This window comes from Aulonocara sp. 'chitande type north' Nkhata Bay, linkage group LG8 (assembly GCF_057382095.1).
Source record: "Aulonocara sp. 'chitande type north' Nkhata Bay isolate Kocher_YH1m ecotype deep benthic linkage group LG8, A_spYH_male_GT1.1, whole genome shotgun sequence".
NCBI classification, from domain to species: Eukaryota; Metazoa; Chordata; class Actinopteri; order Cichliformes; family Cichlidae; genus Aulonocara; species Aulonocara sp. 'chitande type north' Nkhata Bay.
In genome coordinates, this window is record NC_141351.1 from 26406014 (window position 1) to 26433051 (window position 27038).

Below are 27038 nucleotides of genomic sequence, written 5' to 3' on the forward strand. Positions count from 1 at the left end.
CTGTGTTAGTGCGACTGGACCAGGATCCAGCTGAAGAGTAGAAACTCATAGTGCAGGGGTGTCGAACTCCAGGCCTCGAGGGCCGGTGTCCTGCAGGTTGTAGATCTCACCCTGGGTCAGCACACCTGTATCACATGATTAGTTCATTACCAGGCCTCTGGAGAACTTCAAGACATGTTGACGAGGTCATTTAGCCATTTAAATCAGCTGTGTTGCATCAAGGACACGTCTAAACCCTGCAGGACACCGGCCCTCGAGGCCTGGAGTTTGAAACCTGTGTCATAGTGGAAATTGTGGTTTCCTCACTGAGATGAGAAACTTGTGAGTTTCCTTCAGAATTTTTCCGCTGTCGAGAAACGTGACACTGACTTTACATTAGATTTGAACACAGCTGCGACACATCTGGATTGCGTCTCATCTCCTTGACCTGAATGGACTGAATGTTCACTGCTGTGTGTGTGTGTGTGTGTGTGTGTGTGTGTGTGTGTGTGTGTGTGTGTGTGTGTGTGTGTGTGTGTGTGTGTTGTAACAGCTGGTACTCAGTTCTTCAGCCTGTGATGCCATCTGACACTGAAACACACACGACTCCTTATCAGTGTGCAAATCACACATTCTGTCTCTGACTATAAAAAAGCAATCTGTGTGTGTGTGTGTGTGTGTGTGTGTGTGTGTGTGTGTGTGTGTGTGATAGAGAGTCATAATAGCTGTTAATTAGCTCAATGTTCAAACCAGCCGCAGATGCTAATTAGGAAAAACCTGTCCAGCATTTGGTGATAATTAGAGCGACAGGCCCAAACACATCTGACCACACACACACACACACACACACACACACACACAGAGTACAGTTCAGCTTTAAAACAGTTGAGACAGAGATGCACAAATCGTCATTAAACACCTAAAATTAAAGTGAAAATAACAACATTTGAAATGTGATTGCTCGGGAAAACAATTCAGCAATTTTACAAACATAATTAAGAAATAGTGACTCCATAATTTGCTGGATCTTGGTCGATGTTATTTTTGACATTGCCGGACGTTGCTGGATGTGATAAGACACATGTTGACCTGTTGTCTTTGGACTATTTTCCATAAAAATAGCCTTGGTATGATTTGTAAATTATTGCAACCTCATTCTTTTATCTCTTTTCCTTTTTACAAACATTGATCCCAATCAGAGTTGATAAGATGTCAAAAAGAAGGAAAAGCCAGAGTCTTGAGATTACATTTAATTGAACAAGCAGAGCAGTTAACGCCACATAAACAAACAGACAGCAGTTGGGCTGAGAATCGATAAGTTTCCATAATGAATCGCTTATGGATTCAGTTCCTTTTCGCTTCCCGTACCAATTCTCACTGGCTCCACTTTTAGCCACCACCATCTCTAAGCAGCATATCAAAGACATTACATTCATGCACATTAATTACATGCTGAGTGATCAAATGTTTGTGCATGTTGGAGGTGTTTCCCTCTTTGCTGTGATCAGTTTTGGGTCATTACTCAAAAATGTAATTATTACAATATTACACAGAACACTTTTCTTAAAAGTAATGCAGTACGTTACCTAATTACACCCAGGAGAAAGACATTCATTATACTACTCGTTATATTACTTTCATGTTACTCTGTAAAAGGATCTGAAACACACCGTCTCATAATCACCAGTTCACCATCTGAACCTGCAGGCTACAGGGGACACGCGTGATCTTTCTCCAAGTATTTATGTATGAGCATAAAGTCGACAGCACAAATCAAAGATGGAAACCAGCACAAAGAGACTTTAAAGTGATTCTGCTTTAGAAACATGAACAGGTAGAAACGGAGGCTGCAGCCTGACTGCTCATCAGTTTCTTACCTCTTGAAATTCAGCAGCAGCTCACGTTATCATGGTGCTGGTCTGGGGTCAGCATTTACTCAGCTTAACGTCACTCTGGGCTCTTGGCTAACTTAGTGTTAGCATGCTGTCTGTGTAGTTGTTTCTGTTCTGGAGCAGTCGTCACTCTATCGTCTCATCTTTTGTGTAATAAAAATATAACATCCATGTCGATGCTGGAGACTGCGGCGCTATTTTCTTCCACCGACACAGAACTGAAATCAGCTGATTCAGGATCAATAAGCTGGCTCGGTAGGCAGACTAACAACTCCACGGAATTAGACTACCGAGAACCAGCTCTCTACAAGAACTGTTCTCGAGTCCATCCCTAACAGCAGTCGATGTGTGACAGTGGTTAAATTTAGACTGGTCTTATATAAACTGTGCCTGCAGCCCGACACAGCAGCAGACTACAAGACGACAGCAGGTTCTGGGGTTAGGGTGTGGATGCTGCTCGTTCTGCTGGTGTGTTTTTGTCATGCAGCTTGTTGGGGATCATGTTCTAATTAAAACTGACATAAAGAACATGAATAAAACATGCAGAAAGTGCTGGTACAACACGCTAACAAACGCTCTGACAGCACTTAGTAAACACTCCAAGGACGCATCAACAACAACTGAGATAAATAAACAGGAAGATGAAGAGAGAACAAGACAAGGACACAGTCACAGCTCACTGGGAACACGCTAAGAACATGCAGAGCACTATGTTGCTGCCTGACTGCTTCTCTAGTTTCCAATTACAACAAAAGTCAGAGGTCGAGTGAAGCGGATTCATCAGGCTAATCGCGTGGTGTTGTTTCCTGTTGCTGCTGACCCTTGAGGTCGCAGACACACTCAGTCTCAGAATCGTCTCTAGAAACAAGCACTCGTTCCTCTGTACGCTCTTTTTAAAACGACACAGGTGACCGCTCTGTTCAGACTGGCCCAAGCTGGATGGATGAATACCTTTGCAGGCTGATGATCAGTGTTTAAGTCTTTGGTTGTAGAGTCAGGGTCAGCATATCTGTTGCTCGATGTGTACTAGCAAAGATCACAAAGGTAACAAAGGTATGTCAAAAATGAGCAAAGCTCTATGATACTGAACATGTTTTACAAACAGAAAGCAGCAGAACGGACTCACTGTCCTATTGTGGTACTTAAATTGAAACCCTCAGATTAACGTGAAGTTGTGGAGCTTCCTCTGAGCAGCTGGACTCAGGCTGAACAGAATGAAGATCAGACGGCTGACGGTTGGCGTTTATTTCTAAGAGAAACGTGAACGTTCAGCAGGTCGTCGGGTAAACGCTGAGCTGTTAGTGAGCTGCTGCTTCTGTCTGTTGACAGTCTGCGGATGCTGGCTGGTTATGATCGAATACACTGACTGACGATTGGTTGCCCCTCTTCTCTGTGACTTAGCCCCTCCTTTATGCTACCTGCCCGCTGCTATTTAATATCCAGCAGCTGTTTCCTATTTAATCTCTGTGAAGCCTTACTGCTTATTAAAGTATATTACTGCCCATAAATCGGGGGTCTCAAACTTAAATGAGCCGGGGGCCACTGTCGTCTCATTGGACAGATAGTGTTCAAGTAGTACCAAACAAACAAACAAGAAAACACGCACACATATTTCCTAAAATATTTTGCTTGTTTTTTAAGCGTCAAATAGACAAAACTGCAAATGCGAGCACAGATTGAAGCCTGTCGTTGGTCCTCTCTGTCTGTGCACGTGGCAGCTCTTCTTCTTGTGTTTGTGTTTAACTAAATCTAAATGCAGACATGAGTGTACACACGAGTTTGTGACTCTGTCACTGAACTAACACAGCCAGTCCCTCAGCATGTTTGTACTCTCTGCTCATATTCAGTCATTTTTGGCTCTTTAAAGAACTCATTTGACCAAAAACGTCACTTCAAGCGACAAACTGCTTTATATTCCTTCATGTCAATACAGCCCCTGGGCCGCTGCCACAAACCTCTCCAGTTTCTAACTATATCTCGAGGCGTCGTTTCCTTGAAGTATGTCAGATCTGAGAATGAAACCACACAAAACCTTCAGACAGTTTTTTCTATGTTGGTGCCATAAGTCTGTGAATCAGCAGAGAGGCGGCTCTGCTCTGACCCTGTGGGCTCGCTCAGGTTCACGCTCGTGTACTGAGCTGATCTCAGTGAACATAAATCTGTGTTGATGTTTTTGATTCTTTGCCTTTGTACCGACTCTAGTTTCTAAACAAAGGCAGGCAATACAAACTCAGCAGTCATTACTTCACCGTATAATTTTGACTTTAAACAACTGCACAGGCGAACTCCAGCGCTCCTGGAAATCGGACTCTGTCGCAGTATTCATTTAGATTTTTGATATGTGCCTCTGCAGCGTGTTTGATCTTCTCCTGTTGGTGTGAAGACAACATGTTTGTCTTTATTTATGAGAACTGATAAAAAGATGATTGTGTGCAGAGAAACAGGTGAAGAGTGTGAACAGAGGTGATGAAGAGTGTTTAAAGGCAGCAGCTGCTTTAAAGCAAAGATGAACCTGAGAGAGAGCAGCGCAAATGACTCGCATCAGATTAACAGACAGAGCTGCCAGCAGCACGTAAATCACACACACACACACACACACACACACACACACACACACACACACACACACACACACACACAGGGAGGCAGTACATTACCGTCAGTATAATTCGTCCTCACTCTGCGACTACATTTTCTACCTCATAGAGCATATTAACTCCAACACAGTGTGTGTGTCTGTGTGTGTGTCTGTGTGTGTGTCTGTGTGTCTGTGTGTGTGTGTGTGTGTCTGTGTGTGTGTCTGTGTGTGTGTGTCTGTGTGTGTGTGTCTGTGTGTGTGTCTGTGTGTGTGTCTGTGTGTGTGTGTGTGTCAGGTCTTCTCTGCTTATCACATAACAAATTGAAAGCTTAATCTGTGCTGTGTGTAGATTTATGACCTCGATCGCTGGCGAGGAAATACTCAGGGAAACGCAGAAGACGAGGAGGAGGAGGGTGGAGACGGATGGAGCGTGTGTGTCTGAAGATAAGAGCACGATCAGCTGAGACCGCACAGCGATAAGACCGTGTACGAGCAGCCGATCAGAGGTCAGAGGTCGCGCTGACAGACAGAGGTTATCTTCAGACAAACATAAGCAGGACTTCCTGCTGAGAGAGGAGCAGGAAACAAAAATAACTGTGGTAACCATGGCGATAACGGTAAACGGTAAACGGACTGGTTCTTATAGAGCGCTTTTCTACTCTTCTGAGCACTCAAAGCGCTTTACACAACTTGTGCATTCACCCATTCACACAAGCACATTGTTCTAAGTGCTTTCTAAGAAGCATTCACACACATTCATACTCCGATGGACGCATCGGAGAGCAATTTGGGGTTAATATCTTGCCCAAGGATATTTGGCATGCAGACTAGGGGAAGCCAGGAATTGAACCACCAACCTTCCGACCTGCGCTACCGCCTGAGCTACAGGCGGTAGCGCAGGTCATAACCACGGCGTTCTTATTGTACCCACGTGGTTTCTGCATTGGCGTTCACATCTCTACGCCACCTGTGTCAGCGGCCAGCAGAGCCGGTGGTCGGAGCGTGACTCGTGTCCCACGCTGGAGTAAACCTGTTAACATCCATGAATCAGCCGCGCGGCGTCCACGGCTTTTTCAGCCGTGTGTTAAATATGGAGATTTTCCTGTTAACGCTTTATGATACAGCCCAGGACCGAGGGTGCAATTCCTCTCTGATTAAATCTAGTTGTATTTTATTTGAAATTATAATTTCATTATATTTGCCTTCAAAGGTAGACAGACCTTAAAAATGAGCTAACCACGAGGTTCACAGGAAACAAAGACAGAACGATGCTGTCATGGTAACTTTCTTACATCAGAAACATGTTTGTACTTTTTGAGTAAATTAATCCTCGCGTTTCATATTTTTAAATTTTATTTAAAATTCATTATGGTGACGAGCACGATGGATGTTCTTATTATTCAACTCTGCTTTTATTAAATTATTATGTGACCTCCAGTGATGAAGTCTAATGTCTCTGACAGACTCTTGGTCGCCGGCCGACCTTGTTAGGGTAGTGAGGGTTAACATCTAACCTTTATTTTCTCCGTTTGAAGCAGCAGCACGCACCTGAAAAACTAAACCGACAGGAAACATCTGAACTCCTGCACGTGTGTAGAAAACTTACCGTGGTTACTGATGGATGATGCTGTGTGAATCTCTCAGTATCAACCTGCGGTCGAGCCTCGTGTTGAGGCATTTCTTCTTTATGAACTTCATGATTCTAAATCGTTTCCTTGATCTAAAGTCACTTCTCACATCAAACAGCTGAGATGTTCACCTGTTCAGGTGTGCAGTCAGTCTTTCATGCTGATTATTGACTCAAAGTGTAAAAGTGATTTCAGTCGGCGGTGCTGAACTTCGTTTGGAAAAGAAAGCTCAATTTGTTTACAGAACATCTGCTCAGAGTGTGTGTGTGTGTGTGTGTGTGTGTGTGTTTGTGTGTGTGTTTGTGTGTGTGTGAGTGTGTGTGTGTGTGTGTGTGTGTGTGTTTGTGTGTGTGTGTGTGTTTGTGTGTGTGTGTGTTTGTGTGTGTGTGTGTGTGTGTGTGTGTTTGTGTGTGTGTGTGTGTGTGTGTTTGTGTGTGTGTGAGTGTGTGTGTGTGTGTGTGTGTGTGTGTTTGTGTGTGTGTGTGTGTTTGTGTGTGTGTGTGTTTGTGTGTGTGTGTGTGTGTGTGTGTGTTTGTGTGTGTGTGTGTGTGTGTGTGTGTGTGTGTTTGTGTGTGTGTGTGTGTGCGTGTGTGTGCCACTGTCAGCACTTTGTCCTTCTGTAGGCTCATTAGAGACAAGCTGCAAGGAATGCTGGGTAATCAATACTGCTGAGACCCTTAGAGACCAGACACATCGCCTTAGAGCGAGTTCTGTCTTTTTTGTCCTTCTATGTGTGTGCGTGTTTACAACCCGTTACCGTGGAAACCGCTGTGATGCTGTGGCACTGACCCTCCACACGCACCCGTCCGGACAGCTGGCATCACAGTATTTTGTAAAACTGTAGAAAGCAGAGACGGTGTTTCTGAACATGGGACCTGAGCAGGCCGGTGGGGCTGAGGGGAGGAGACGCTGGCGTTGGGGTTGGAGTGCGGATGCAGCTGTAGTCTCGGCTCTTTGTCTTCTCTCCTTCATCCCTCCGTCTCTCCTGGGAGAGGATGACAGCGGAGGAGGAGAGAGGGAGGGAGTGCTCAGGGTTACAGCTGACAGGATGACAGAGAGCGCGTCCTTTGGATTTACCCACTGTAAGACACACAGACACAAACATCCTGAGCCGGAGTAAATATGTCATCCACCCTCTGAAACATAGGACGCATCTGTGAACTCTGATTGGTCAGCAGCTGTCTGTTAAAACCAAACTCGTCCTAAAGCCAGTAATAAGCTGTGGTTGAACACTTTAAATGTTTTAGTGTGACATCTAAAATATTCACACGTGCTTCAGACAGTTTCATGTTTTGTTCTCCAACATTAAACATCTGTCTTACCACACTAAACAAACCTGGACCAATCAGGAGAAAGCACAGGTAACTTCAGGCATGTTTTATGCATGACACCAGTGATTGGATTAGCGGAACAGGTTTTACTCCGTCACCTTCCAAGGTTCTCTACAACAATCTCAACCTGTGTTTCATAGAGGATGACCTGATATTAAAAGAACGTCATAGAAACACAGACTGAGTAACTTCAATCACTTTTTGTTTAAAACCACAAACTCATGGATGTACCTGCACTGTACAAAGGGACAGAGACCATTGTTATGCAACTTTTCTTGAATAAAAGCTGTTTAAATGAGACAACAAGAAAAGAAAAATCAGACGAACTAAGTTCAGTTCATTTTTATTTCAAACATTTCAAACGTGCTTTCACAATCATTACAAAATATCATTCCATTATCTGTTTGAAAAGGAGCAGAAGTATTTACTTATTTGTCCCCACCCCCTCAAGTTTGACCTCTCATTCATTTATTTTCTATTTAGTCTTAAATTAAACAAACAACATGTGAAACAAAAGTAAAGCAAAACAAACATACAGAAATCAAAAACAAGAAATAATCAAGCCCCACCACAGTACAGTTTCTTTCATATGAAAAAGACACAATGTGTAAATTTGCAGATTCACAAGTTATGGAAAAACAAACAAACAAACAAACAAACAAACAAAAAACCAAAAAGAACAACAACACCATTACCAGCAACATCACCGTCCTGGTTTAACCCAGTTTTATGTTTTTACTGTCTTTTATTTCTTCAGTTAGTCTGCTCCATAATTTAACTCCTGCAACTGAGATAGACATCGTTCTTAAAGTTGTTCTAGCACTTTGTATTTTTAAATTCCACTTCCTTCTTAAGTTATACCCACCGTCTCTTTCTATGAACAATTTACAGATTTCTTTTGGAAGCAATTTATTTCTTACTTTATGTATTATTTGCGCTGTTTTAAGCTTCACCAACTCTTGGAATTTAAAAGCTTGCATTTTGACAAAGAGTGCATTTGTATTATTAATCCTTTATTTATCCAGGTAAAAAATCTCATTGAGATTAAAAATCTCATTTCCAAGAGAGACCTGGCATCATAGCAACAAAAGTCACATACCACATAGGTATATAACATTTAAAACAAATACAATATCCCATACAAACATGTGTAAAATATACAATAACAGATCAATGGTCCCTGTACCCACATTATTATTAATCTGATGGCCCTTTTCTGTATTATAGTTATTGTTTGTGTGTTACTCTTGTATGTTTCCCCAGACCTCGACACAGTAGCTCATATACAGCAGTAGTAAAGCACAGTATAACATGTGCAGGGCTTTCTGATCCAACATGTGCTTTGTGTTCCCCACGACGGCCCCGTGCCAGTTTCCCCCGAGCATCAGTGCTGTGTGGCTTCCAGCTCGTGGTCAATGATCACACCAAGATATTTCATTTCATTGACTCTTTCTAAATATACATTGTCAACACATATTACTGCTTTGATGTTTTTCTTTTGCTTTCCAAACAACATAAATCTGGTTTTATCGAGATTCAATGATAATTTATTTATATCAAACCACTTCTTTAATATCGTTAATTACTGTGTGATCATCCTCAAAACCTGTGGCAACTCCCCACCTGAACACAGTATATTTGTGTCATCTGCAAATATTACAACCTTTAAAATCTGCGATACTCTGCAGATATCATTTAAGTACATAATAAACATTTTTGGACCCAGTACTGAACCTTGAGGTACTCCACAAGCTATATCCATCAAATTAGATTTATATTCATTTATTTGTACATATTGTTGCCTATTCCCTACATAGCTTTTTACCCAGTCCAAAACCACTCCCCTACCCACACCTTTCCAGTTTGTTATTAGAATTTCATGATTAACAGCATCAAACGCCTTTAGATGTAAGAAAACGAGTGCGTACCTCTTATTGTCCACACGTTCTGTTATCTCTTCCATTAAATCTATCAGTGCCAAAGCTGTTGACCTGTTGCTTCTGAACCCAAACTCACTATCTGTCAGTAATTCATATTTTTCCACAAAACTGTCAAATCTTTTTATGAAGAGTTTTTCCAGTATCTTAGAGAACTGGGAGAGTATTGACACTGGTCTATAGTTTGTAAAGTGATGATCCAGGGTAATTGTTATTCCCTGATTCATCTTTGATTATACTGTTTAATACATTCCATATATCTCTTGTGTTATCTTTATTGTGTTCTAACCTTTTAATGAAATACTCTCTTTTACAGGATCTCATTATATTAGTTAATTTATTTTTGTAAGTTTTATACTTCCTTTCAGTTTCTATTGTTCTCTTTTTTATGAATTCTCGATATAGGCTATTCTTTGTTTTGCTGGCATTTTGTAGTCCTTTAGTCCTCCATGGTCTTCCTGCATAGTTGTGTTTCCTGTTGATTTCAATTACTGGGCAGTTTTTATCAAGTAATGTATTAAATGTTCTTAAAAATCCTTCGTAAGCTTTACTAACTTCTGTTTGTTCATACACAATATTCCAATCTTGCTTTAAAAGTTCATTTCTAAGACAGTTTAAGGTCTTCTCTGTTCTTATTCTTTTGTAAATAATCTCGTGTCCATCGTTGTTCACTTTATAATGGCAATTATAAGATGCAAAGACTGGTAAATGGTCACTTATATCATTGACTAATAGCCCACTTTTTATATTTTCTTCTATTATATTTGTAAATATATTATCTAATAGAGTCGTGCAGTGAGATGTTATTCTGGTCGGTCTTGTTATCAGCGGAAATAAACCGATGCTGTACATGGAGTCAATAAATTCTGCTGTACTCTTATTATGAGTCAATATTAAGTCCCCACAGATAAACACTCTTTTCTGCTTTATATTTGTAAATAAGTCCTCCATATTATCCTTGAATATCTCAATCTTAGATCCTGGTGTTCTGTAAATACAACTGACAATTAGGTTTTTCCTTTTTTCCATACACTGTTATCAATAACAGTCGTCGTTCTTCCCATTCTTTCGTACTTTAGGTTTTTATCAATGTAAAGTGCCACCCCACCTCCTTTCTTGTTGATCCTGTCTACATGAAGGAATTCATATCCATTTATTTTAAAGTCTTCTTCTTTTTCAGGAGTTATCCAGGTCTCTGATATGGGTGAGGGTTATAAAGCCTACCCTAACCCCATCACCTTGAATGGCTGTTTAAACTGTGTTATGTTTTCTTTGATGGATTGAAAGTTTGCATATAAGCTTTGACTATTAAAGTGAACCATTGTTATACCCTGTTCTACCTTGATTTTCTTTTTAAATTGCTCGTTTGTGTAATAATTGCATTCATTTGTCTTATTGTTAAAGACATTACAATCAGGATCTGTGTTGCTGTCATACATTAATGTCCTATTGTCAATATCTATGAGTTGTTAGTTGAAAACTGTCAGACATCTGCGTTGGTTGTGCACTTGGACGGTCCCATCATATTTAGCACTGCTTTGCATTCTGACTTATCAGTTTTATCTTTGTAGGTGTGTCATCTCTTTGATGACTAGAACCTGCTCTGGTCTTCCATTTAACTCAATGAATATTTTACAGTCTGACGTCCAAGGTCACTGTATTTTCTTCTGTTTTCTTAATATCCTTGCTTGTCTTGCAGTGTCTGCATTTTTCTTGATTAGGTGTTTGTTTAAATAAACATTTGTACGCTTTCTTCCTCGCTTGAGCAGTTCTTTTTTCTGTTTTCTATTTACAAAACGTATGATAATGGCAGGTATTTGATTTTTGTTTTTCCTTGGGAGAGGATGGCATCCCTCAATATTTTTACTGTCCATTTCGATACCCTTGCTTTTGAAGATGCCGTCACCTGCTCTTCCAAAGAGCGTAGCTCCTGCTCGGGTGGCTCCCCTCTCTCTGACGCTGCTACCCGTGCATGTCTGATGCTTGGTTTCCAGTCCCGTCACTATCACATCATTTACTCTTGAATATTGTTTGACGTAGAAGTAAAATGTTGATCAAACAGCGTGCACTCCAAACAGCTCCAGCCTTTTGATCTTAACCTGTGAGATGGTTTCCAGTAGAGCACTCCTCCTCCCAGCTTCACATTTGTGTACAGCACATCATCCAGTTTGATCTTAGTGTGTGTGTGTGTCTATTACTGGTTAATAGATATGCAATCAGCCCTGATCACACCTCATCTGTGTGTTTGCAGGTTTTTCCTCAAGTTTTTTCTGAAGTGTAACCAGAACTGCCTGAAAAATGCAGGAAACCCACGAGACATGAGGCGATTTCAGGTAAAGCACACACACACACACACACACACACACACACACACACACACACACACACACTCTCACACACACACACACACACACACACACACACTCTCACACACACACACACACACACACACACACACACACACACACACTCTCACACACACACACACACACACACACACACACACTCTCACACACACACACACACACACACACACACACACACACACACACTCTCACACACACACACACACACACACACACACACACACACACACTCTCACACACACACACACACACACACACTCTCACACACACACACACACACACACACTCTCACACACACACACACACACACACACACTCTCACACACACACACACACACACACACACACACACACACACACACACACACACACACACACACACACACACACAGATGAATTCATTTCCCTAAAGGGCAGGACATGGCTGTGGATGATCCCATAATGCATTGCAGCAGGGCAGCCCAAGGCTTATTGCTTTGGAGATAAAATATGAGAGGTCATCAGAGACGTCTGTCTGTCCATCCTTCCAATTATTTGTGTTCAGCATCTGTTTGGTGTCTGAATGAAGTGTTAAATGATTAAATTCAAGCTTCCTGTCAAAAGCAGTAACATGGTAGTAAGTGTCAGTCACAATCACGCCAGTACAGACAGGATAACTCGACGTTCACTCATCAATAATGAAACTTTAAAAATAAATAATCCTTTGATAAGTAGAACTGGTGGAGAACAAAGAACCTGATGTTGCAGAGGAACACTCGTTCATGAGAATGAGAGTTTGTTCTTAATGATCGCTGCTGGATCAGAGTCGGCCTGTCCATGTCTGATGCTGGTAAGAGAAAGAAACCAGAAGCTTCTCAAACATGAAGCCCCACCAAACAAAATCTCCCACCCGGAGCTGCCTGAAAGCATCAGAAGCTCCAGATGTTGAGGGTATCTGCAGATGTTTATCACCACGGCTACCACAATAGAGTTTTAAAAGACGTGAGGGCGTAATAGCCCACGTAAGCTGCATTTATCAGTGGTGCTTCAGAGCATCAAATCATAAAACCTTTCTGTAGTAGAAATGTGCTCCACACTGTAGGGTCTGAGCCGTCACCCTGAGCACTAAACCAACACACAGTAGAATGTGTCATTGATGTGTTTTTATTACATTGATCCTCAAAGTCTTTGCAATCAGGGAACAAAGAAAATAATCATGAAATCTAAATACTTGCACTAAAAGACAGATAGCAGTTATTCATTATTATTATTATTATTATTATTATTTTCTTTTCCCACTATTTTATAGCAATACTTATGTGTGTGTGGGGTCTTTGCATGTTGTGTGTGTTATAATATTGATTTGATGTTGGTATGTTTGAAAGCGTAGCTGCGTGTCCGTGCAGACACTCAGTAAAAGAAAAGATCAAAATGCTGCTCTGGATTTACAGCAGCATAAAAATGTTTCATTCACGATCTCAGTAAATATAAAGGAGGCAGTAAAGCTGCTGTGACCCTCTGTGTTGCGTCTCAGGGAGAGCCTGCTGACCCCGAGCGCCTTCATGAAGCTCAGATTAACTGAGTGCGCAAATACAGGCGCCCCGCAGTTAAACACCCTCAACCACGAGAGCTTCATTCATCAGACACTTAACAACGAGCACCGCTTATCAGGAAGAAGAGCCCCATGATTGATCCTCATTATTGATCAGACCCATCGTACCGTTACGGTCCAAAAGAGCAGCTGAAGCCAGCAGGAGGTGGGAGGAGAGAGGAGGAGCCATAAAACATAAACACATATTTGAAAAAAAACGAATACCTTCAAATCTGCAGAAAGTAAACAAAAACTTTGATGTTATTATGTAAGGAAAACATGGAATGAGCTGACAGCATGCGATTTATGTGATGAACATGTTTCTAAAAAGTTGCTGCATTACGTCAAACACATCAACACGTTGATGAGTCCGTCGATGTCTGCAGCACCAACAGCTGACGAAAAAAACGGCGACACCATTAAAGAAAACAAACTTCTGCGACCTGTCGCTCGGAGGAAAGTCAGTACAGACCCTAAGAAATGTCAGGTTCACATAGCGTCTCCTTCACCGCGCTGTTACCTGTTCACCTGCCATATCACAGGAACCCAGAAACAACAAGACAACACCAGCAGCCTGTTGTCGGTTACACCAGCTCGGTCTGTGGGACCAAGAGCTTCAAACCTGCAGTTCCTCTGGCATCCAGCAGAGGCAGCAGTCAGTCAGTACATGTACATGGCTGATACACAAACCGGCCATTACTCAGTAAGCAAGCGCGCTAGTTCCTACCTCGTAAGTTCGCGAGGAAGTCCAGGAGAATGCTGCGTTTGGAACAACAGGATGAAAATATCTGTTAGTGTTAACTCAGAGTCAGCACATTTTTACACCAGAGAATAAAGACGGGCCAAAGATTGATTTCCAAATATACTGGCAGCTCTCCAGTGAGACATTAAAGTTAAATACAACGATGCAGTTATAAAGCTGAACTTTAATCAAAGTAACTTGCTCAGGAACAAATAAAACACTGAAATAAGCCAAACATGAACCATGGATCATCAAAGTGAATTTCATCTCATGCTTAATTTCCACTGGGTGGCGAAAGCGAGTGCCGTGATTCAGGCGTTTCTCACGAGCCTCGACCTCCCGGTCAGCTGACATCTCTGAAAATGTTGGAGCACTTTTGTAAACGGGCAATGTCTCGATAAACGATATTTAACTTTACACGTCTACATCTTTAAACATCTTTAAAGTTGTGATACAGAAAAAGTAATATTTCAAACTTTACTTAGAGTCTTTGCCACGGTCATCCACTGTTGCCACTTTCCCTCTGGGCTTAATAAAGTCTCTCTGATTTTCAGTTTTAGACGAAATGCATTCTGGGATACTTGGCTTCAACAAGCCCAGACAAGTACACACGAGTACATGCAAGTATGCATATTGAGAAACAACCTCTGGGTTGGTCTCTATAGATTATTTCCCCCCTCGTAACAGCTGCAGGGGGGAAGATGTTTTATAACTTGGCCTCTTCGACTGACAGGTGGGTTTAGCTGCGAACTGCTAATATGGCTGCTGTGAGGTTATCGTAGTAACAGGGTATCCAAGGAGTCTGAGAAGCCTGCTAATGTTTAAGCTTCAAAGCCTCAGAAAGCTCTGCAGCTTCATCCCACAGATGTGTTTTTACAGGAAGGAGATGCCCTACACCTACTGTCCACCTGACCAGCTAATCAGCTTGCAGAGCAGGTGATATTCACTCAGGAAGAAAGAAACAAGCTTTATTGATAACACACACAGTCATACGGAGAAATGTGTCATGTCCGAGCTGCAGACGTAGGGCTTGGTGTTTGGCACGGGGGGCCTACCCAGGACCTTGACTGGATGCTGGGATAGAATCGAACTTGCAGCTTCCACTCCAAAGGTGTGTGGTCTTATCACTACACTATCCAGCTGCCACAGATTTTACTCACGAAGCTTCGCTGCTGCTGAAAGAGAGGAGACGTGTCATTCGAGGAAACTGCCTCTCTCCTCCGTCTGCTCGTTGTCTCACAGCTTCACGCACACACACACACAGTAACACACACACTCGCCGCCACGCCGCGCTGGCCACGCTGACAGGATGTTAAGTCCACTTAAAGCAGCGGGGCAGGGGGAGGGGGGAGACGGGCCAAGCGAGCTGCAGGAGGAGAGAGAGGAGGACGGAGACAGGTGAAGTCAGGTGTGTACTCGTGTGTGGTTGTCGTGGTGACAGCAGGGTGAAGGATGTGCTGGTTAGCCACTGTGGCGACAGAGGACACTTCTACTCGCTCTCAGCGTGACCTTCTGCTCCGTCGCCATGGATCAACGGCAACAACCTCGCCACGGCAACCAGCCACAGATGATGAATGGCCACAACCTGGCACCTGGCAGTGACATCATAAAGAAGGCGGGTTCATTCAGACAATGAACCTTTTTACATTTGTCACATCATTTTATTTCCTGTGTTCAAACACTTTATACTCATCCTGTTTGCGGCTCGTTTAGAGTGTTCCACAAACTTTCATCAGGTCAGAGGTCAAAGAAATATCAAAGCATAGAGTTTACAGTTTGTTGCCTCCTCATTATGAAATCTTAATTTTGTTTTAGAAGCCTTTAATTAAAGAGGAAATAATGTCTGACGGTGACATCATCAGTGTGACCAGTGTTGGGAAGGTTACTTTCAAAATGTATTCCACCACAGATTACAGATTACATGTCCCAAAATGTATTTTGTAACGTATTCCATTACGTTACTCAGTGAGAGTAACGTATTCTGAATACTTTGGATTACTTAATATATTATCATGCTGTTTACAACTACATCCTATTGCTGTGTGATTTATTACTATTACTGAAGGTTACTCTCCACACCAACACCAGCTAGATGTTTAAATCTTAATATAATGAGTAACAGTAGGTGGACATTAGGTAAGGCTGCACTTTTTGCAGCGATCTCGTATAGAAAACTATTCCTCGTGTATATAAAACAGGTCCGCAGCTCCGAACCGTAGTAAAGGGACCTCTGGCTAATACGCCGGGTTCGTGTCGGGCTCGTAGCTGAAAACTAGCTTTACTTTGTTGTCTGGGTCAAGTTTTAGACAGAGAGAGGCGTTGAAAGACTGCTGCAACGGAGCTTATTGTTTCAGAGGAAAACATGAACACAGCGTAGTCGAGTCTTAACAGCTTACTCACAGCTGGGCTCGTCAAAAACATTTCTTCACGTCATTATGAGCCGTGAGATTGAGACTCGTGCATTTGAGCCTCTTAATGCGTGTTTTGTTTGGGTTTTCACCAGCGTGGAAACCAAAAATAGAGAGAGCATAGCCTAACATGTAACTATAACTGAATACAGTTACTCATATTTTGTATTTTAAATACGTAACGGCAGTGCATGTACTCCGTTACTCCCCAACACTGAGTGTGACATCACCAGTGTTTCTGTTCTTTTCCTGCTGTCATGATTAAATGTTTTTGGCTGTGTCTCTGCAGGTGGTTGTGTCAACGACGGTGAATGTGGATGGTCACGTTCTCGCCGTCTCCGACAACATGTTCGTGCACAACAACTCCAAACATGGCCGCCGGGCGCGGAGACTGGACCCGTCTGAGGGTACACTTCTTTTTAACTCTTTTTTGCACCCCTCACTCAGATAGTGGAGCTGATGAACAAGTGCCAACCTTTCATCCAAACATGGCGACAGGCTGGGCGTGCTCAAAGGAGAACTTCCTGTCAGAGTTTCAGAGTCCACCGATCACAGTCAGCTCCTGTACTGAGAGCTCTGTCACTGGTCTGACTGGTGTAGGAGATCCGACAGTTGCAGAGAGACGAGTGTAATTTGCTCTTTGCAGAGAAATCAGCCTAGTGGATTGTGGGTAGGAAGACCAGACGCTTCAGGGTCCCCAGAGAGGACAGTGTGTGTCTATGCGTGCATGTGTGTGACTGAGTGTCTTTTCGCGGGCCGTTCAACCTCTTTAATTGCCCTCCTAATTAAAGACAGTTACCATGGAAACCACCCCTCCCAGTCAAAGCGAGGGGATGTCCCGTGGGCTTGAGCTCTCGCTCATTTTCAGCTCTGCGCTCGGTTATTTCTGCACACTTACCTCCGTGCCGTGAACGCTTTCAAACCTGCGAGTTCACCCAGCCACCCACTCCACCTCAGATCCACCGTCTCACACAGGAAGTCGCCGTCCATGCACCATGTTCTCCACGTCTAAAATAAAACACCGCCGGAGTTCACTCATTGTGTTGCTCTACGAACAGACGTGTGTTTAAATATTAGATCGGTTTCCTGAGAATGCAGCGGAAACTCAGGACCAGGTGGACTCGACTGCAGATGAGTGAAACGCACGCGTGTTACAAACACACCCTCATCCCTGATGACAGAACAGCCCGGCCACAGTGTGTGACTCTCAGGGTGTGATGGTCAGTAACGTTTGGGTCACTTTATAACAGATTTATTTTTCTATTTCTAAAACATGAAGCGACAGCGCAGGAGCGTCACAGAAGGTCTGCACCTGATGCCAGCTCACAGAATCGCATCGAATAGAAGAGAGGTCAGGTGCTATAATGCCATTTCAAGTCATCAAGTGATGAGATTAGCTGCCCTACCTCTCTCTCTCTCACACACACACACACACACTCACACACACACACACACTCACACACACACACACACTCACACTCACACTCACACACACACACACACACACACACACACACACTCACACTCACACTCACACAGACACACACACACACTCACACACACTCACACTCACACACACACACACACACACACACTCACACTCACACACACACACACACACACACACACTCACACTCACACTCACACACACACACACTCACACACTCACACACACACACACACACACACACACACTCACACACACACACTCACACTCACACACACTCACACTCACACACACACACACTCACACACACACACACTCACACACACACACACACACACACACACACACACACACACACACACACACACACACACACACGGTACTTTCATTTCACTTTATAATTAATCTGCAGCCGCACTTGAAAGACGAGAGAGAAGTAGTCATTACCGGCTGAATATGTGTGTGTCTGTGTGTGTCTGTCTGTGTGTGTGTGTGTGTGTTATTGGAGTGAACTAAGCTAAAGCGGATAAAAGCCACGACCCAATTAACATTATGTGTGCATGTGTGTGTGCGTGTGTGCGTGTGTGTGTGTGACCTTCAGTTCTGTAGTAATGTAGCTCAATGTTTCTCAACCTGTGGGCCTGGACCCCTCGGAGAGGTCATGAAAGAGACTGAGTGTTCACAGACAGGCCCGCAGCGCTGGTTTAAAATGTGGATGTTTTGATGCAGGATGTTGAAATAATGTGTGCGGAGGCTGCTTTTCAGGAGTTGAAATGTAGTTTCTCTTCTCTGATTGGCTGTGGCTCACACTGGGATTCCTAATAAAAGCCAATCAGGGCTCCAGGCCTCTGTTTTCTGAGCATCTGTGGTTCTTTTGTGCTATAACGTTTTAACATGGAGCTCTGTGGCAGTGATTCCCTGCTGGAACCTCTGCTGGACACTAGAGGAACTGCAGCTTCAGTTAATGAGACCCTAACACTTCTGTCTCTCTCTCTCTCCCTCTGTGTCTCTTGGTGTCTCTCGTCCAGCAGCCACTCCCTGCATTAAAGCCATCAGTCCCAGCGAGGGGTGGACGACGGGCGGCGCCACCGTCATCCTCATTGGCGACAACTTCTTTGATGGCCTTCAGGTCGTCTTTGGCACCATGTTGGTGTGGAGCGAGGTAATACCCATGTGATCAGTTGGATAATTGATCGATATAGCAAACATTGTGTATTGTGTGTGTCAATACAACAACGATGACTCTTATTATTTCTCTCTCCAGCTGATAACCCCTCACGCTATCCGAGTCCAGACTCCGCCCCGGCACATCCCCGGAGTCGTCGAGGTCACGCTGTCCTACAAGTCCAAACAGTTCTGTAAAGGAGCGCCGGGACGCTTCGTCTATACAGGTAAGGACAGCTCCTGATCATCTGATTGGATAACACCACATTTTACCAGTGTCCTCTAGCAGGAGGCACCAGGTGGGATATTTGGGCACCTTTTTAAAACAAAGCTTTATTTCCAGACTTAAAGAATGTTCTTTTAGACTCAAACACGCAGAAATCACGAAGAAGAAAATGAAGCTTATGTATAAGTTAAATAAGGAAGATCTGTGGTCTCACACTTTCTATTTTTATTATTTAGCGGTCATCTAATTTTGGCTTTATTTTTCCAGTCCAATTTTATTTATAAAGCACTCTAACATAGCCAGCACAGTGCTGTACAGAAAATAAGTGAAATAAAAAGAATAAAAGAAAACAGCAAAAATAAATAAATAAACCACGTAATACATAGAAATTAAAACAGCCCCATATTAAACAAGAAAACAAGATAAAACAGCATAGAATCAACTAAAACCAACATCTCACGGGGTGTCAAAGGTCAGGGTCAAGAGGTGGTTCTCAGGAGTGACTTAGAAACAGGCAGAGGAGAGGCCTGTCTGCCACGATGGGCCAGTCTAACCACAAAACAACCCTGACTTCACACAGCACTCACATGAGTCAGTAATAAGTTTTAAATAAATTCTGATGGTCAAACATCTGAACCGCTGCAGGTGCAGGTAACATCTGTCATTAATACTGCTCCAGCTTTCTTTCTCTATTTGTTGTCAGACTGGAGAACATTTCTTCTCTCCATGTGTCCTTATATCCTCCTCTCCTCTCTCTTTATGTTTCTTTTATCTCCGTTCATGCTGCATTGCAGTAATTATACACATTCAAATCCCATTAACCCGAAACATCTCTGGACCTTTACGTTAATGACCTCACACTGACACTCACTTATGCGAGTCACATGTTCACACAGCAGCTGCTTTCATACCTCAGCAGATCAGAGGGATCCACCACCTCCACCCTGCACTGCCTGCTTTGCACTGGGGGAAAGAAAACAGGAAGTGATGTTGAATAATACAGACCTCCTCCTCAGGTAGCAGGTCTCAGTCAAGTTTTTCTGCATGAGGCAGATCAACACATAAATGAGAAGCGCTGGCACAAGATCTAATATCATATTTAACTTGAATAAATGTCATTTAAATTTAATATTTCTCAGACTGAAGTTTTTCCATAAAATTCGATCAGATTAGGGTTTTCATGTCACAGAGTACAATTTATAAAAAATAATTTTCTTAAGTATTTAAATTATAAATAAATTATGAATAAATAAGATGGTAGTGCAAAAAGCAACCAGCTAATCGTTGAGCTGTTAAAGGAATGTCGTGAATAATGTGAGTATTTACTAAAGGAGCAAGTACCATAATGTTGGGGGATTACCTAACATTACCCGTCCTCAGTGGGTGAAATCATTTAAAACAATGACACACGAACATAGACGTACAGCTTATCTTTATCACATGCACGGCTGGATGTACGTGTGAAGTACGTGAGTAAAGTAGAGCAGATCAATGGTGGAAACCCCGCCGATGCACATAAACGACACCACTCCGCTCGTTATGGTTTCTCTCTGTGGTAATGTGTGCGCTCAGGCAGACACACGGCGTCAGCAGTCATGCAATTTCCATGAGTATCGATCTCAAAGTATTGATCGCTCCAACGCCTCCTGTCTGACCGGCCTTCAGATTTTCACTTCCTTAACACCCTCACATACACACTAACACACACACACAGTGACACACACACACACACACACACACACACACACACACACACACACACACACACACACACACACACACACACACACGTTTTCATATCCTAACTGTAACCCTGACACTAAAACCACATTTTGAGCCTCAAAAATGTCTTCAAACAGGTATTTTGTCCCCACAAGTATAGTAGTAAGCTACTTTTCTGCCCTCACAAAGATGTCTAACACACACACACACACACACACACACACACACACACACACACACACACACACACACACACACACACACACACAGCGAACCCTGCTGGTCAGACCTGAGTGTGAGGGAATTGCAGCGCCTCAGTCTACACGTGTCGATCGCTCCGAGCTTCTCGTCTTATCTGAATCGACGTCCTGTTCTGCAGACACTGCAGCCTGAACTGTCTGACAGTAAAACTCACTTATTAAAGTCAACGAATACATACAAAATAAATCAGGACTGTTGTTTCACAGTAAAACACGTCATTCGTGCAGCTGAGCCGCAACAGTGCCAACATTTCTTCAGGTTCAGTTTATCATCGAGATGAACGTCTCCTCATCCAAATGAATGAGCTCTGTCAGGCAGACAGAAGCACCAAAAACAAATAAAGCTGTGCTGATGTTTGACAGGTGTACACACCTGACAGGAGCATAAAATGCTGCCAGCCTGCGCACGATTACTGACGACTCACTCAGCGCTGAGGGCGGAGCCGAAGCGTCTCCTCAGATAGCCGGGACTGACAGATCCTCGCTCGGTGTCGTGTCCGATCAATTCAAAGCCATCAAATCTTTATTGGCAGCCAATATAAACAGCAGATCAGTTCAGCAGTTACCACGGGGACGCTCCATCACAACTTATCGATTGGATGGTTTCACTGTCTGCCGGTGTGCCTGATTAGAGCGCTTGATTTCAGACAATTAGCCAATCAGATAAAGACTTTAGTGACAGCTGGTTTGTTCAGGTGTTCCAGAGTTTATTAAACTGCAGTGAAACATGAAGATATGAATAAAGACAGAAAACATGAATCAAGGGCATCATTCATTCGTGACATCAGCGTTTTTAGCAGCTCAGGTGTCTCAGGGACTCTGGGCTGAATGTGGAGTCATGGTCACGTGACCTATAGTTGTCAAGGTAAAAGCCTCATACGAATGAAATACAACACATAAGAATAAAACAGTCACGTCAACACAAACACGCAATAACAGGTCATTAAAAACAGCCACACAGCATCACCACCAGCCCCGCTGCACGCCAAACGTGGCGTCCTGAACAGTCGCTGATCCGCCAGCTAAAGAGGAAAACGCTGCCAGGTTCAGGTGGTCTCTTCTTCTCATCGTGGTAACTCTGCTCTGACATCTTTTACCTGATGATCAGGTGTTACTGCTCTGCTGGGTGTGTTTGAAATTGCATGTGGACACGTGTCCTTAAAGACGCAGCGAGGATGCATTCAGGTTTGATCCAGGAGGAATCGGACCGACTGCAGGTGGAAGAAACACAGGTGACAGTAAAGTGTGTAACAGTCAACAACACAAGGTCACAGCCACTCGCACAACTATAGATAACACAGACATCTGGAGAGCTAACACACTCTTATAACTGCTGCCTGTCACGCCCTGTGAGCCTTCAAGGACTGAACACACACACACACAAACACACACACAGTTTGATGTATAGGAGAGTCGGTCTAAAGCTTGTTAAATGCAGCTGAACCAAGACGGGATTATGATTCATGCACTTCACACACACACACTCTGAGTCCTGGCTGTGCTCGGCTGCGTTCACTGACGCTCTGATTTATCACCTCCCAACCAGTTTAAACTGTAAATGATGTTAGAGGAGAGAGGAGGGGAGGGGAAAACAAAAAATGAACAAGTCTGATGGATTCGGCGTGTCTGAGGGTTGCAGATTCGCCGCGATGTGCACGGCTGCAGTTATTACACCTGACAAAGAGCAGCATAAATTATCGGTTCAAACTGAAGTGTGTGGTGTCCCATCAGCGTGACAACGACGCCTCCGTGTGTTTCCTCCCGTCGGTCAGTACAGACGTTCTAATCCAATCGGCCCGTAAACTTTCTGGAGTATTTTCATTGACATTTATTTTTTCCTTTGTTCTCTCTGTGCACGACTTACATGTTTAATCCAGAAATAATCTAAAATGCTCACATGTAATCTGCGAGTAATGCGAGAGGAGTGTCTCACGTCTTATCCACGGCAGTCTGAGCAGCTGACAGTTTCACGTTTTTGGGCTTTAAAAAGTTTAACTAGTGAACAAATGTGACGATATTAATGTTGTGAGGTGTCTAATGAAAAGACCTGCTCCCTCCTCAGCGTTGAATGAGCCTACCATCGATTACGGCTTCCAGAGGTTACAGAAGGTCATCCCCCGCCACCCTGGAGACCCGGAGAGACTGCCGAAGGTAGGACGCGCTCAGACACACAATCGTTTTATACAAACACACAGAATAAGTGATTATTGTCGCTGTGTTTTTTCCATCAGTCTGCGTTCTGGTTGGCTGCTCAGAGTCCTGATAATCATCAGCTGCATCCACCGATTCTGCTGTTTAACTTGTTTTTGTGTGTCCACTCAGACCGACTGGCAGCTTCTAACACACACACAGTTTTCATCAAACCTGTAGTTTGGACACCAGTATCTGTTCAAAGCTTTCACATTTGTCCTGGTTTGGCTGAATTTGGTTCACATGAACCGCGTTACCACACGTGTGATGCTCCAGAGAAAAGGCTGACGGTAAATTCAGCTGGACAGTGAACGATCTGTAATGAAGCAGGAACCTTCACATTCCCCTTCTGTGGGTTAATTATCACCCGGGGGGGTTAACATGATCCAACGCCCTCAGGGTGAATGAATCTGGAGGACAGTCTGCTGGCTCCAGTCAGAACCAGCAAAGAGTCCTGCGCTTGTCTGTTGAAGAAGGAAGCTGCTTCCATGATGTTCTCCTTTTATGCTACCACTCCTGTTCGTTGTTGTGAGGATGTTGTTTAGTTTCCAGTTCACAGGTTTTCGATCAGACTCTGAAAATCATCCCACATTTCTCATCGGTGGAGGCCAAAGTTTTTCTTTTTAAGCTCACACTTTCACATCTTTTACCCATTTTAGATTTGATGGGTTCAAACAATAAAAGCAAAGAGACGGAATCAGTTTTCCCTTTAGGGTGGACATTTAAAAACTCTGCTGTGCTGCTTCAGGTCAACAGTTCAGTGTGTGTGTGTTTCAATAATGACTCGTAAAGCAGGTTTGGGATCGTCAGGCTGTCCTGATCCTGGATTAGCTGTCCAGTTTAGAGGAACCAGGATAAGATGTTTATATATATCAGGCCTAATCTGGATCCTCCAGATTCGGACCAGAAGCAGGATGCTGATGGAAATTATCCGACACTTCTATTCACCCCCTCGTTTAATGAACAACCTTGCAGTAGTTGAAAGAGAATTTCTCTAGTGTGCTTTCAGCCTCCAGCTGCTCTGATGTGAGCTGACATGCTGTTAGCTCCATAATGAAAACCACATCTTTAATAATTCATCTGTAATGGTTTTATTCAATTACCCACGCTGCCTTGTGCTCAGCGTGCAGCCGAGTGACTGTTGACCACAGAAACGCTAATAACTGGAAATAATCCCGACTGTTTCGGGGGGCTGACTGCGACGTCTGAGTCGGGCTTACGTGTGACGGGTTGTGCACTCATGACATCACACAGGTCAACACAGGTCCCCTGTGTCGCAAACCTGGACCATGTTCTGGCGAAGCACACACGGTAACACCGAGGCAGAGCTGATCTCCCTGTGTGTGTTCAAACAGCGGTGCCTTGTGAACACTTGGTGCTAACTCGATACACAAATATACCTGCGACAAAGTTACAATGATTTAAAAGCAGTTATAAAAAGGGCCCGCGACCCAACCCTCTCTGTAGGCGCTGAAGCCGCCACATGCCCGGCTGAAGGACATGCGATACTAAACTACTAAGTATGAAGAACAGAAATCGAATGTGTGGTCAAACGTGCAGATGTATTCTGCTGGTGGTTTCTTCCTTCCCGCTGTCACCAAGTGCTTGCTCATAGGGGGTCATATGATTGTTGGGTTTCCCTGTATGATCGTAGTGTCTTTACCCTACAATATAAAGCACCTGGAGGCGACTGCTGCTGTGATTTGGTGCTGAATGAAAGAGAAGTTTGCTGATAGTCTCACTGAAGCCTGTGATTGGTTGATTGTACTGTAGTTTTGTTTGATACACCTGTTCAAAGTGTGCTCACAAGTATGTGAACAGCTCCCAGGAAGTTTCCTGTTGAGCTTTGAAGCAGTAGGAGGTCAGTTTGCTCTGTGTTTTTGAGGTGGAGGCTAAAGATGGCGGGCTGAGAGAAGCCGCTGTCCCATTCAGTCGGTTTCAGAAAGCAAAGCTACTTCCTCTGTGTCCTCGTCAAACATGTGAGCAGGTGAGAAAGTACAGAGACATTTTCTGAGAGTGACACCTGCTTCTGACCCTACAGAAGGACGGTGTTTGGGTTTGGTGCCATAGCGACGCCAAAGATTAAACTTTAAAGTGTCGGTATGTGCGGCAGCTGCCGTCAGTCATCCCAGCACGGACGCCACGAAACACGTTGAGGTCGGAAACACACAAACCCAGTGACAGGCATGTGCACGAGCCAGGAGTTCACACACACACACACAGGAAACACACAGCTTGAAGGAGAGATCACTCTGTTAGTCCGGATTACTGAGGACAGTTCACACTAACCTCAGTGTTAAAGCTGTTTCCATGGTGATCAAGTGACCCTGCATTCATCATCATTAGCTGTCCGTCACAGACACACACAGACACGCACTTGTATGTGTGTGCCTGTGTGTGTCTGTAGAATTTAATGCTCTTTCCTGTGTGTGTGTGTGTGTGTGTGTGTGTGTGTGTGTGTGTGTGTGTGTGTGTGTGCCAATCTCCTTTCTTGCCACATGGCTGCACTCGCTGATTACCTGATTTGACTGTTTCAACCTCCCTGTTTGCCAATGGGCTTTATACACACACACACACACACACACACACACACACACACACACACACACACACACACACACACACATACACACACACACACACACACACACACACGCACACTTTTCAGCCTTTCTCTTATCTGATTTATAAAAAATAACTCCTCTGTCGTCTTGTTTCTGTTTCTGTCCTGCATAATAAACTCTGAGCTGTTTTCATGTGAAATCTAAATGTCCGTGTTTGGGATGTTTTCATCCAGATGTGGGTGAAGAATCCCTGCAGATGTTCAGTTTGTGGGGGTGTGCATTTAGCCCTCGTGTTGGTGCTGCAGAATCTATTTCTGGGGTCAGATTGTGGTTAATCTGCTCACGCTCAGTGACAGCCTTCAGTTTTCCTTTTGATGGAGTTGGTTGGAGTAGAGAACTCTAACACATTAACATCTGCTTAATGCTACTTATCTGGGTCCGCGTCTCAGGGGCAGCAGGCCAACAGAGATGGCCAGATCTCCTTCTGCCACCAACTCCTCTGGTGGGGACAAAGCCAGCATGTCCTGGGTCTGACCCTCCCAGCTGTATGTGGCCAGATGTCAAACCAGTGGTGGCTCCATCCTCAGCCTCTGATGAATGAGCTCCTCACTCATCTCTAAAGGTTCAGCCTCCAGCAGATGAAGCTCATTTCTGCTCCTTGTGGTCATAGCTGAGGGTAGATCAATCAGTAAACTAACAGCTACACCTTCACCCTCACCTTCGTCACAATAGACTGGCCACTGTTATCCTGAGCTGATCGTGTCCACCATCTGCCAAGAAAGAGTCTGACTCCACCGGTGTATGTTTCAGATGTTTGAAAGTGTTTAGGATCAATTTGTTTACAGTACCATCTGTTGGTAAAAGACTACAATGGTGATTTTTATGAAACATGGCGGAGAAGAAGACGATGACCTAAGGCAGCGGTCCCCAACCCCCGGGCCATAGACCAGTACTGGTCCGTGAGTCGTTTGGTACCGGGCTGCGAGTTGAGGCTGGGGTGTGATAGTTGGTTTTTAGCATTGTTTTTTGTTATC

The 27038-nt window shown here is 43.8% G+C and overlaps 1 protein-coding gene across 4 annotated transcripts in view; it reads left to right on the forward strand.

Annotated features, from left to right (window-relative positions):
- Positions 1 to 27038, forward strand: part of ebf3a (EBF transcription factor 3a) — a 64820-nt gene that overhangs the window by 19165 nt on the left and 18617 nt on the right. For 2 of the 4 annotated variants that reach the window (XM_086304593.1, XM_086304595.1), the window contains exons 8-12: positions 11597 to 11678; positions 16721 to 16838; positions 18907 to 19040; positions 19143 to 19269; positions 23313 to 23401. In XM_086304593.1, coding sequence (XP_086160719.1) covers positions 11597 to 11678; positions 16721 to 16838; positions 18907 to 19040; positions 19143 to 19269; positions 23313 to 23401 — 550 coding nt within the window. The remainder of the gene's footprint in view (positions 1 to 11596; positions 11679 to 16720; positions 16839 to 18906; positions 19041 to 19142; positions 19270 to 23312; positions 23402 to 27038) is intronic. The other 2 variants (XM_086304594.1, XM_086304596.1) reach the window with 1 other exon arrangement.